This window comes from Dothidotthia symphoricarpi (genome assembly GCF_010015815.1).
Source record: "Dothidotthia symphoricarpi CBS 119687 unplaced genomic scaffold P153scaffold_15, whole genome shotgun sequence".
Classification (NCBI taxonomy): Eukaryota; Fungi; Ascomycota; class Dothideomycetes; order Pleosporales; family Dothidotthiaceae; genus Dothidotthia; species Dothidotthia symphoricarpi.
Window position 1 is genome coordinate 791155 of NW_022985022.1, and position 13308 is coordinate 804462.

The 13308-nt window shown below is 43.3% G+C and overlaps 3 protein-coding genes across 3 annotated transcripts; all 3 read right to left on the bottom strand.

Moving 5' to 3' along the window:
• Window positions 1–3156: 3156 nt before the first annotated feature.
• P153DRAFT_296149 (uncharacterized protein) lies at window positions 3157–5384 on the bottom strand (the record flags this gene model as incomplete). The annotated part of the gene is made up of 2 exons (XM_033664072.1): window positions 3157–4118; window positions 4166–5384. The coding sequence occupies 2 exons, from the start codon at window positions 5382–5384 to the stop codon at window positions 3157–3159; spliced, it is 2181 nt and encodes a 726-aa protein (XP_033521742.1).
• Window positions 5385–6391: 1007 nt separating this feature from the next.
• P153DRAFT_368659 (uncharacterized protein) lies at window positions 6392–6906 on the bottom strand. The gene has a single exon (XM_033668569.1). The coding sequence runs from the start codon at window positions 6776–6778 to the stop codon at window positions 6500–6502; it is 279 nt and encodes a 92-aa protein (XP_033521743.1). The 5' UTR covers window positions 6779–6906; the 3' UTR covers window positions 6392–6499.
• P153DRAFT_344944 (BRO1-domain-containing protein) lies at window positions 6392–9255 on the bottom strand. Its single transcript, XM_033666072.1, has 3 exons — window positions 9107–9255; window positions 7294–9056; window positions 6392–7245 (listed from the first exon to the last, which is right to left on the bottom strand). Exons 1-3 carry the CDS (start codon window positions 9112–9114, stop codon window positions 6833–6835), a joined length of 2184 nt encoding a protein of 727 aa, XP_033521744.1. The 5' UTR covers window positions 9115–9255; the 3' UTR covers window positions 6392–6832.
• Between the last annotated feature and the right edge of the window lie 4053 nt (window positions 9256–13308).

The following is a 13308-nucleotide window of genomic DNA, read 5'->3' on the forward strand; positions in this document are numbered from 1 at the left end:
AATCTAGTGTTTCTCTTACTACTATATCTCTCTAACTAACTTTCTTACTATTATTTATTATTCTATTATCTCTATTATTATGCTACTAGGTACTCTATCTATACTACGCTACTGCTATTTTACTTATAATTAAAGGCGTAATTACTAAACTCTTACTTACGCTAGGCATAAGCACTAATAGATTATAGATTTTTTAGGTTATATAAGGAGGTAAGTTAGCTACGCAGTTAACAGTAAATAGAGTACTTTATAATAAAGATCTAGCTAGCTACTATAGTTATCTAGGGATTAGATTAATAAGCTAGTATACTACGTATACTAGAGCTAGGCTATATAATAGATAAGCTATCTTGCCTTTACTTAAGGACCCTTTAGTTACTAAGGTATATCTAAATATCCTATACGCTATACCCTCTGTAGGAGAGGATTTATATATAAGATAGCTTTTACTAAACCTCCTCTCTTTAATACTAATAAAAAGATTTACCTAAAGTAGGCTTTAGCCTACGTAGATTAGGTACTAAATTAGTAGTAGGAGATACTGTAGAGTAATAAGACTTAGGTAATAAGAGGAAGGTATAGAAGGATATAGGTTATACGTTAGGTAAGAGAGGAGCTTAATAATATATATCTAGTTAATAAGGTATATAAGAAGTATAGGTAGATATTCTAAGGCTACTTCTTTAGTATATTAAAAGGACTATCTTTATTCTAGGAGAAGGAGTAGGGGTCTATTAATAAAGAGAGCTACTATAAGAGGATAGTTCCTTTAGTTTATAGATAGCTATATATATACCTATCTTTTACTTTTATATAAAATAGAGCTCCTAGCTACGTAGCTACTTATATATAGAAGGAGCTAAGAGAAAGAGGGATATACTTTATTTATTAGCCTACCTTTTCTTTTAATCTTAACCCTATTAAAGTAGTATAGAATAAGATAAAGGATTAGATAGTTTCCTATTACCTAGATCTACTTATAGGAAAGTAGTATACTTATAATTAATTACGTAGTATTATATAGAAAGCCTAAGATATAATTCCTAAGAAAACTCTTAGGAATCTTATTAATAGTATAAAAGATAGATACTAGGTAGTAATAGATACTAAAGGAGGGTATATAAAATACTAGAAGCTTGTATAATAATTATGTGTAAAGAATTATCTGTATTTATCCTAGCGCACTGTAATCTCCGTGCTGCACCCCCCTGGTTATGTACACTACTTTTGCCTGACACCACAGTACGCTGCATAAAGCACAGGCGTTATTCCGAGCCAATGGACGAAGCCCACTTTTGGTAGACTAGCACATCACCCCGCAATGTTGGCACTTTGGCGACCACAACCTTGATGGCTGGACACCCGCCTGGTTTTCTAGCATGCTGTTGCACCCTGTCTCCTCGGGGAGTTTTAATGCACCTCGATTGATAACTGCAATTGCAGTTGCAGGTGCGGACCTGTTCGTCTGTGTTGTAAAAAAACACTCCCAGCCTCGCAACTTGCTCCTAAAAATGTCGGTGTGCATAGGCCCGGAGAGCGCACGTCCGCTTCACTTCACAGGGGGATCACCAGGTCGAGCCTGCAGGTGCGATGTCGGAAATGCTTGTGCGGCGCCGTGCCTGTCAGATCGGCTCTCCGCCCAGCCCCAGCACCACATCCATCCCATCCAACCTCAAAGTCGCGATGATGATGGTGATGATGATGCTGATACGAGTATCACGATAAGAAACTCAATCCCAACTCCAATCGACCAATAACATTTCCTCCGGCGAGAACACCGGGGAAGCAGACGTCACGAAGGGTTGGTGGATGATAAGCTTCAATTTCAACAGCAGCTCAACACATGTAGCCGTGCGGTTTCGATATTTTTGTAAACTTGTCGTGCCAGATAGTCGCCGCAAGGTCTGCCGATTTGGGTGAAGTCTACCACGACTCGGGGGACCGTTCGCGTCGCAAGGCCCCACAAGCCATCCGCCATGCAGAGCACGGGCGTGGAATATTTCGAGACACCTTATGCGTGAGTCGTTTGTTTGTTGTCCAGGGGGTCGTTGTAGAGTTCGCGACAAGTTTGCGCATCTTGGTGGACTCTAATTGAGCGTGTTTTGTGTCGATCTTGGCAGAAAACAGGATCAGATCCGTTCATGCATCGCTCGTGTAACTAAAAAACAGAATTATAAAGTTTTGACATCTGTTGACCTCCATCAAAACTCTCAGAGCTCAGAGATGTACGAGTCGGCCTGGTGGTCTAGTGGTAGTAAGTAGCACCGTCATCTGTCCACGCATTCCCCTCTAACATACCACCAGTGATTGTCGCTTCGGGATCACCATCCTGGGTATTGATACCTTCAATGTGACAGGCCCCGGGTTCGAGTCCCGGCCAGGCCCTTTTTTGCTCTTTTGCGTGTCACTAGCATCTTTGCCTGACTGTGTGAAGATGCGGGGGATGGACGATGTTTTTGAAGTTCGGGGAGGCATGGGGAAGCTCACGTGGCGATTGGAAGGTGGGGATATGGTAAACGATGCTGGGTGTGAGTGAGCATTCTGTCTACCGTTCTATACATACCCCATACGCATTAACCGTCTGTTGAGTTCGTCATGTCTATCATTTAAAGTGTTTAAAGGTACTGCCATATCCGGTGGATCGCCCACAAGGTAGTTATTCATAATCATGCACACATCACAACCTTCCCCTCAAACACTCGCCTACACACAAGGAAACCACTACACTTAACCCTCGCGCGATAAGTTTTCACACCAGACCATTGAGACACACAAATATGTGATAGAAGCACATTGAAGTAAAAAATCTCCATTTGATGCGCACAAAAAACATCGTCTATGGTCTAAACCCAAGCCGAACACATTTGCCATGCCACGGCAGACCGACACACCCGCTGCACTCCTTGCCCACAAACCACCAAGTCAAGCCAAGCCAAACAAAACCAACCCGAACCGAAAACTGGGGTATAACGGACCCATCCCGAACCGCAAACTCGCGTGGAGAGACACGCTGGGCCATAAACAACGACAATGGTATCCAGAAGTAAAAGCGCGCAGAAGAAGACGAACAATCAAAACGAATTCGTGAGGAGAAACACAAGTCGTAAAAGGCGTAAAGATCGTTGAATCCGTGTGAAAAAGATCGCGGTGTCACAACTAGTGTCCGTCGTAGTCGCTCGTCCAACCCCCGCCGTTGCCGCCGTACACGGGCTGCTGGGCTTGGTAGTCGCTCTCCTCGTCGAAAGCATCGTTGCCGCTGGACGCGTCGAAGCTGCCGCGCCCGCTGATGTTGTCCTCGACTTCCTCGGGCCCACCGGGCGGAAGCTGATTCCACTGTATATCCGCGAGCGCGGGGTACAGCTGGAGAAGAGCGGCAGGCAGAAAAGGCGGCGCTTGAGTCATCCCACCAGAAATCTGCGGGAACGGCTCAAAGCCCGATTGTGCGGGCATCATGCCACCGTAGTTTTGGGACATGGGCGCGCCAAACATGCCATTCTCGTTGTTCACTTGCTGGTTCTGGTCGTCCCAGTCGCCGCGCTCTCGAGCTTCCTCCTCAAGTAGTGGGCGGATGCAGACTCGCCCGGCTTCGCTGCGGAAGTGACGTCCCAACGCATCCGCACGAGCGAAACGCCTGCCGCAACCCCAGTGGTTGCTGTTGTCCTTCAGACTGCCGCGGCAAACAAACTTCTTCTCCCCAGAGTGCAGTCCTTCGTGCCGTTTTCTGTCATGTTGGCGAGCAAACGCTTTGCCGCAATGAGTGCACACGAATGGACGCTCGTCTGTGTGCGTGCGCAAGTGCGACCGCAAATTGTACGCCCTTGTGAAGCGCTTCGGGCAGAGGGTGCATTGAAACGTCGCAGGGTGTTTTTGCGTGCGCTTGGGATTCGAGCCGTCAAGGGGAGCAGGTCTTGAGGGATCCGCGAGGTCCAGAATGTAGTCACGGTTGGGTACACTGGAAGTTGATGAACGGCGAGACGACTTGCCAGACGGCGATGGAGAGCGCGACTTGGCAGCACTGGGAGACAACGACCGGTTCACTTCCAAGCCCGGCGTCGAGGCACGCGAGCTGGCGCTGCTGAAAGGGTCAGACTTGGCACGTCCGCGGTTCCTACTTCGTGCTGGTACATTGTTAGAGGGCTTCAAGAATCACTGCAGACATGCTTACATCGATCTGGCGGACTAAGAGCATCTGCGCGGTGTTCGGGTTTCGGCGGCTCAAAACTCGCCTGTCGTGACGGCGGCGCAAAGTCGATGTTAATCTCAGGTGGAGACATTGCGTCCGCCTGGCCAAACTCTGGCATGGGCTGATTCAGCGAGGGAAATGGTTCTGAGCCCTGATTCTGATAAGCACCCATTCCCTGCTGTGCGTAGGGGTTGTTCATGTTGTGCTCCAGGCCAAAAGAGCCAGGCTGGAAATGTGGGAGCGACTGTTGCTGCGGCATCAAGCGGGGCGAGGGACCAGGGCTGTGACCAGGGCTGATGTGCGAGTTGTTGTCATTCAGAGTGAACTGGTTGAACTGCATGACAGGATCTTGGAACAGCTGAGGGTCTGCCTGGGCGTGGAGCAGAGGCGAGGGATGCGTCTCCTCGAAGCTGTCTTGATGGCCCAGATACGGGGAGGCGTGCGCTGAAGAGACGTCCGAGAAGGCTGTTTCGCTGGGAGCGCGTCTGTGCACCCTAAAAGCTGCCATGTTGCCCCATTCATTGCTCTGGACTTGCCCGTACGCGGCGTTAGGATCTAGAGTGGCAGACGCATGTCTGGAAATTGGCGGCGAGAAGGCACCCTGATTCAGGTTCGGAGACGCATGCGGACTGGGGGTGCGGTGGTTCAGGTTGGGTATGAGGTGGGGAGGTGTCGGCGCATGCGCTTGTGAGGTTGCCATCTGGTTCAAGAGGTCCGAGGGGTTGATGGACTGGCTCTGCTGCAGCTGGGCGTCGAGCAGCTGGGGGTCCAGCGTGTTGCTGAGGTACGAGGGGTTGATGGCCTGTCCTGCGTTGAGGTCGCTGCCCGGGAAGAAGTTGCCGAAAGCGGCGGCGTTGCTCGTGAGATCAAGCGGGTCGGGCGAGATGCTGTTGCCTTGCGGCCCGAATTGCGGCGTGTTGTGCTGCGAGAAGCTCTGATTGCTCGGGAAGAAGGCCTGATCAACAAAGGAATTGGGCTGCAGGAATTGCTGCGGCTGGGTCGTCGGCATGTACTGGGTGCTGTCGAAGCCGGCGGTGGTCACGGCAAAGCTGCTTGAGGGGTCGTTGACTGATAGCGACGGATCGAAGCCAAGGCCGGGCACGTTGCTGTGGAATGGCGCATGGGGAGACGGCGACGGCGTGTGCCTTATATGAGGGACATGGCCCGCAGAGACAGAGCGGCCGCGCTGCTGGATGTCCATGGTGTCTGGCGCGTGTTGCTATTGTGGGATGTGCAGAGGAGGGACGAGAGATACGCGCTCGGGCCAGGGTCGCAGGGCTGCGCGGGGACGACGCGATCGGGCCTTCAGCGTACAATCAAGCTCAGTGAGTGGTCAGAAAACAACGGCAACGCACAACGTTCCTGGCGTGCGGGCTCGACCTGCGTGAGGCTGGTGAGTGAGAGAGGCTGTGTGTTCACCGTCGTCTTGTCCTGCCTGTGGTGAGCTGTAGGCTGTGTAGTCCTCGATGCAGCCTAGCGACTCTGACTGCTTCCCAAAATAAACCCCGCTCGATGTGGTTCCCGCGGGCTGCAAACGCCCTCGTCTGCCCTCTCCGTTTCAGGCCGTCGAGGATGTGAAACTGACACTGGAGTGCAGCTCAAGACGCGATGGTGCGTTGTCGGTTTCTGGGCCAGGGATGACGTCGTGGAAGACCTCAAACGCTGTTGATCCAAGAGGCGAGTGGTTTGCGCAAATAATGAGGAAACCGTGAGTCTTGGGATGATGCGTTGGTCCTTGTCAGCTGTTGCAATCGACCGTCAGGTAGGGTAGGCTGGCGGCTTCTGGAAAGATCATGGAAGGGAGGGATGTGACGCGCAGCTGAGCCTCGCTCTTAAAGCCCTGCACACTGTCCCCTGGAGATGAGTGTATGGTTCTAGAGAGCCTGCAATCGGTGAATGACCCACTCAACCACCTCAACTCATCGTCTTGCACGAGATCCTCAGGTACCGCTGGAACCAGGCACCGAAAGGCGTCCCATCCTCGAGAGCACGAGGACCAATTACACGTCTGGGCTAATTTCAATTACTCTTTATTCACAAGCGCGCAGGCGGTTAATGCCTGCGAGTGAAGTCATCCTGTTGCACAGCCACAAACGTTGCAAGGCCCGCGAGGCAGATTTCGCGTAGATCCATCGCTACACACCGTACCTGTAGGGTTTGAGGATCCGCATTGCATTGCATCACTGCGACATGGGTAACAAGACATGTCATTCCGAAAACTTTCCCGTCTGTTCCAGACAGGAAACTGTAGTCGCTATCAATGAATATCCCATTGTCAAAACGACCAGACATCCCGACGTGATTGCCTGTACCGTTCTACCCAAACTTCAACCCCTGCGTAGGATCCCATCGCCCATCCTGTGGAGGACCATTTGATGGTCGAGCGTTGCCAGATGACGTGGGCACCCCACCAAACCTAATACCAACCTCTGGCGTCCACATTCCTGCTGGCGGTATGCTAGCTCTTGTAGGTGTCGGAGCAGTTAATGGTGCAGCTGCGTGTGCACTGGCACCGTATTGCGAGCTCTGTGCGTCTGCCTTCTTCTGTTGCTGTAACGAGGTCGAAGTCGCTTGTTGGAGATTGAGAGAGCTCATTTGCGTTGCAAGGTCGCTATAAACCAGTCAGTGGAAGTTGAGAAAAGAACGGATCTACACATACGCTTCAATTTGAGAAGCTTCCGACTTCCGCTGGTATGCAAAGCTGCGCACATCATCCCGGAATCGATTCACGATCTTGGCGAGGTCATTGTAGAACTTTCGGCCGACGTCGAGATTCGAGATGATTTCTTTGTATTTGAAGTAAGCGTTCTCAAGGCTTTGTAACGCCTGTTCGCGCTGCTTGGTCGACTGGTCTCCTCGACGAGCTAACAAAAAGGTAGCGTTCGCGTCTTGCAACCGTTTGATTGCCTCTGCCTGCTCTCTGTCCTCTTCTTGTACCATATCTTGTTCGACATCGTACATTTGGAGTCGTTTGTCGAAGAGGCTCTCAAACTGCACAGCCTCGATGGTTTGCATAGGGTATTCCCTTTCCAATCGAGCGGCTTCGCGTAGTAGTTCTGGATCTGAGGGATTGTAAGCATGATATGTACTGGGAGGAGCGCGATGCTTACTTATGTCATCCTGCTTCGCCTTCGTTCTCAAAGCTTCGATCTTTCGTCGTCGCCTACTCTCAAGTCGACTGACTTCATTGAAGCATCCACGCAACTTGCCAGCTTCTCGTTCTACGTCGCCTGTAATCGCGGGTCTCCGACCGCTTGGCACATAATTTTCGAGATCATGATCTGATCCGCTCAGCAAGTGGATGAAGTATTCGTTCTCTTTCAGTTTCGTCTTGACAACGTTGTCGCTGTGTGCTGCGGCCTTGAAGTAGCCATCGATCTCATTAATTTGGCCATATAACTTGGGGGCTGCTTGTTCGGCCGCTGGTCGGGTCCAATGTACGGTCCCATATCTTCGGCGAGCGCCTTCATCCTCGACTGCTTCGGATTTGAGGGTATCGACGCCTTCCTGATAGATTGCATGATCACTATCCTTCAGTTTCTTTGTGTCTTCCATTGAGCGCAACAATCGGTTGATACCATCTTGCTGCCTAATCTCCTCAGCATGAGCCAGGAGACCTGGCGGTATTCCTAGAGGCTTTTCGAGGGCCTGTAACGAGCCTGGAAGGTTGAGACTACGGAGGACTTCATGGATTTGGTTTGTAAGGGCCTCAAGTTCCTCGACGATAGTGTTGTTGACTAGTCGATCGCGACGGTCCACGTAGATGCTGGCGGCCAGATGCACAGAGTAAGGGACTAACTTTGAGAAGAGAGCAGGGCCAAGTTCGCCCTTGTCTCCAAGCATCGAGTTGGATTCCGACAATTCCTTGGGTATCCGCGACACGACCATGTTCGCTCTGTCTAGAATTTTCAGTTCACTTTTCGGAGTGACGGGTAGTAGATAGATCATGTCGTTGTCCTTTTCTGCGCGCTTTAAATCCTCGGTGACCCTGTTCTTCAGCCCATTGAGATCAGCGAGTACGAGCTTGTTGATATAGCGCTGCTCCTTGAGGGCATCGTTGACGCAGATTAGACTATCGCGTAAGCGTGCCACTTCTTCGCCGTACTTGCGCTTCTCCAGGCTATCGCAGGCTGCTCTGTATTGGGCGGCAGCAGCAAAGTGGTGATGCTTCGCTGTCATGTGGTGTATCCACTCGCTGCTAATCGAGTCTGACTGTATGCCCGCATCCCCAGCCTCGTTGTAGAGATCCGATACGCGAGCGGCAAGCTTTGCTATGGTTGCATCCTTTAGGCCGTCCTTGACAGCCTTCTGCCAGAAGCACTCTTGCCCCTGTGCCAACATGAGCTTCTCTAGACACTCCAAGGTCATGAGGTCCATGTCCTCTGGAGGTTCAGTCCGCAACTCGGGTAGGACGCTGCTTCGCAGGTATGACAGCACTCCGGCAGCCAGGCAAAAGTTGTTGGCAGCCGTCTTCAGCCCCTCTGGTGTGCTTCGATTCGACGACATGGCCAGCTGCGAGTACATGGCAGCCAGGTTGAAGACGATATTGGCGAGTTCGAAACGGAGGTTGTTGCGCGATACTGGGCGACTCGTGTTGTATCCCAAAGCCGGATACCATGGGAACTCGACGCCAATATCGACTGGGAACTTTCCGCTCAGCCATACCAGCTGCGCCGCGTACTGCTGTAGCTTAGGGATGTTACTCGGATGCGGGTCTTGCGCGTGTACAGCTGTGGAACGCAGCTTCTCGATCGTCTCGAGGTCGCTCTTGAACATGTCGGGATGTTGGTCATATTTGGAGGATATGTACTGCTTGATGGCTTCGGTGAGGTTTACGGTATGCGACCGCCGGAAGGGGAGGAAGAGGATGTTGCTGTGCACGTTGTGAGTTTTCTGCAGTTGTTACAGACATGTAGAACATACGAAGCCATGGCAGGGTTGTTTTTGGGGTGTTGTTTACTATCACAGCAGAGAGTTTGCACATAGGAAGACGTCACTCGCTGCTGGTTGCGCGTTGCCCCGCGATTCAAGGGTCTAGCGTGGGGCTGGCCGTTAGGGTACGGAGATCCAGGTACAAGCACAAGCATGTGCGCCTGCACCTGCGTATGCGACAGAAGGCAAGGTCATCATTGCATTTTCTGAGAATCATACTGCTGGCGTGCTTCACTTTACTTGTCTGGGAGTTGGATGGATAATGCGAGCACCCGCCCGGCTTACAAATGTTGAAAGGATAATTCTTCATTAACTAACTACCTAGGATAGCAGTAGAATATTTTATATACTTTATCTACTGCTTACTTAGCTATTTATACTAACCTTATATTTAATACTCCCCTATAAGGTAAACGTAGTACTAAGTTAAAATAAAGTAATAGAAGGTTTAAAAGTAAGGAATCTAAAGTCTAAATATTAATATAAGTAATAGGAGGTTTATAGTAAGTAAAAATAGTAAGTATAAACGCTAGGCCTATATACTATTATACTAGTAGCTTCCCTTTAATTCTTACTTATTTAAGGCTTATTTTAGGAAGCCTATATACTATATTACTAGGCTGTTCTTTCTTAAATACCTTCTTTATTTTTAGTTATTACTAAAAGTCTGTAAAGGTAGGTCTCTAAAGTAGCTTTATTATACTATTAGCTATATTTTATTTAGTAGGTATATACTATAGGTTTACTAGCTCTTACTTTACTATCTCCTAAATAAAGTAGTAGTAAATATCTATATACTTTATCTTTAAATAAAATATAGGGTTCTTTATAAGGGTAAGTACCTTTTTATTATTACTATATACTGTTATAGTAGCTAGGCCTAGGTACCTACCTACTATTATACTACTAAGTTACTTAAGTAAGTACTTTAGCTAAACAGCCTCTTTTATAGCCTTTAATTTAGTAATATACTTAGCCTTATAGCTAAAAAGAATAATAGTAGTTTATTACTTTAAGCTTTAGCTTACTATAGTACTATTAAGTATAAATATATAGCTACTAGTTAACTAGTAGCCTTCTTCTTAACTTTAGTTAAAATTAGTATACCTAATTAGGTTACCTTTTTAGTTAGAGTTAATTATAAGTCTTTATATAATAGTTTACTATAGGTATTAAACTACCTAAAGACTAGTATCTAGATACTGCTTTAAAGAGTTAAATATAAACTAGCTAAGCTATAAGACTATATAAGTAATATTAGGTTAAGTATAAAGTATAAAGTATATTAGTAACTCTATAAGAAATTAATAGAAGTGCTAATTATCCTTAGTAGTTTTTTTATTATTTACTATAAGTACTAAGTTAGTATCTATAAAAATAGGCGTATTCTTTAGCTTTCTAGAGAGGTACTCCTTAGCTAACTTAACTATTTAGTAGGTATATACTGCTTAGGTAAGGAATAGTTTTAAGTATTTACTAAAGGAGAACTATTTATACTAGATCTTAATTCTTAAATAGTAAGAGACTAGACTAAGATTAATTATATTAAAGTAGAAGCTAAGTTTAGCTTTAATTTTATTAATAGTAGTTTAATCCCTGCTAAAGAGTAGAAGGTTATTAATATAGATAGTAATTAGGATCTTAAAGTCTTTATTTAAAAATATACTATAGTCCTTTATAATTAGTTTAAAGCTTAGGTCTAGGAGAGCTACCTTTAAGGTTTAATACTAGATTTATAGTACTTATTTTAGCCTATACAGCGCCTTTTAGAGCTAATAAGCTAAACTAGGTAAGTAGTTCTCTTTAAGGTTAGGGAGTAGCTTAATATAGACTTTAGTATTAATATTACTATATAGAAAGGCAGTTTTAATATCTATTTATTTAATATACTACTTAAGTATATAGGCTAGAATAAAAAGTACCTTATAGTTTATAGGCTTTATAACTAAAGTAAATATTTAATTAAAGTTAATACCTTCCTTTTACTTAAAGCTATAAATAACCTAGTAAGATTTATACTAAATTAGTTTTCTATTAGTATTAACTTTAATTTTATAGATATACTTACTAATAAGTACTATACTATTAATTTAGGCTTTATTTACTATATCTTAGGTATTATTATTAATTAGAGATTATATCTTTTTACCTATAGATAAGATTTATTATTAAGCTTTAGGGCTTAAGATAGTAGCTTTATATATCTTTAGTTTATTATTACTAGTTAGTATTAATAATTTAAGAAGAGTAAGCTAGTTTATAGATTACTAGTATTTTAGAGATTTTAGAGTAGTAATCTAAGTAATAATTATATTAAAGTTAGTACTATTAATTAGTTTAGTAGAGTCTTTATCTAGAAGAAGATCTGCTCTAGATAGTATTCTAAATATAAGATCTACGTTACTAGAAGCTATTATAAAAGATAGATAAGTAATTAGTACTAGTATAGTTATAAGTATACTAGTTATCTCCTTCTTAAGCGTAGTAGTAGCTTTATTATTTACTATTTAGAATATAAATCTAGGTACCCTAGCTATAAAGAGGAGGTTAAGAGCCTATTTAGAAAAGATCTCTTTATAGAAGTATATATTTTAGGCTTTATAGACTAAGTTTTAGTCTGTATTTTATACGTAGTAGTAGTTTTTAGTTTTACATATAGTATAGCCTAGGAGATAGTACTTCTTACTATAATTATTTAGTTTTAGCAGCCTAATAGCTAGCTAAGGGACTAGTATCTAGTACTTATAGCTAATTATATATAGGTATACTATAGAAGGCAGCTTTTACTAGAGCTATTTATATAGCGTTATTAACCTTAGGTTAGCTAATATTAGCGTAAGGTTAAGAAGTAGTACTATTAATTTTAGAAGTTTACTATAGTAAATTTCTAGTAAATTTAAGTAGTAGAGAATTATATAAATAGTAAAACCTACTAAGCTTATACTCTATTCTAATACTCTATCTTACTTAGGGTTATAAGGTACTATTAGTTTATAGTTAATACTACTTATTATATAAATCTAGTTAAATTAGTAGTTACTAAACTTACTACTATTATTATTTTATAGAATTCTAATTTTAGCGTTTAGGAGATTTTTAGCCTATTTTTAGAAGTTTATAAAAGACTAAGTTATTTTATCTTTAGTTAATAGTAGCCTAACCTAGTAAAACCTTAAGTAGTTATTAGTAATAAAAAGGCCTATTACTTTATACTATACCTCTTTTTTATTAATAGTAGTTACTGCACTAAAGAGGTTAAGGAATAGTTATTTAAGTAGTTAGGTAGCCTATTATATAGGCTAGCAAAAGTTTTATTATAAAAGGCCTACTTAAAGGTAGTTATTATATTTATTTATAGGTTTACTAGAAACTTAAACTCTTAGTAAAACTAAGAGCTTTTAAAGTTACTACTCTCTAAGGTAGGTAAGTTATCTATACTATACTATTAGAGAGACGTTCTATTTAAATACTATTATAATATATAAGTATTAAGAGCTTATATATTATTTATTATTAATATTAAGAGTATAGAGATCTATTTTATAATAGGACTCTACTATAATAATATTATTAGTAGGTATCCTTTAGATCTCTATAGTATAGCTGTAGGTAAAGAAGGCTATATTAGTAGGTATACCTTAACCTAAAATTATTAAGGCGTATTAAGAGATAATATTAAATAGGAGTTTTACTAAAAATAAGATATTCTAAATAGTAAATATCTTCTTAACTTTAGTGTTACTATTAGTTAGGGTAATTAGTATTTAAATAGTACTAATATAGGTAATATTAATTATTCTTTCTACGCTAATAATTTACTAACTAAGTAGTACTTTATATATTTTATCTATAAAGTATTTAGATAAGCTAGTATAATAGGCTTTTACTTTACTATCTAGTACCTAGTTAGACTCTAAGAGGCAGCTATTTAGTATAGCTAGTACTATAATATTTATAGGTATTACGTCCTTATTAAGTTAATTATCTTTAGGCCTATATACTCTTATAACTACTGTTAGCTAAGTAAAAGGCTTAGTTTTAATTTATTATTATATAGTATTACTTATAGTTATTATATTAGTATAATTATATTTAGCTTTCTTTTAGTAGCTATTCTTATTAAGTTTCTTAAAATATACCTACTATAGCTACTTATTTCTAGAAAAATAATAGTAGTAACTCTTTATTACTTT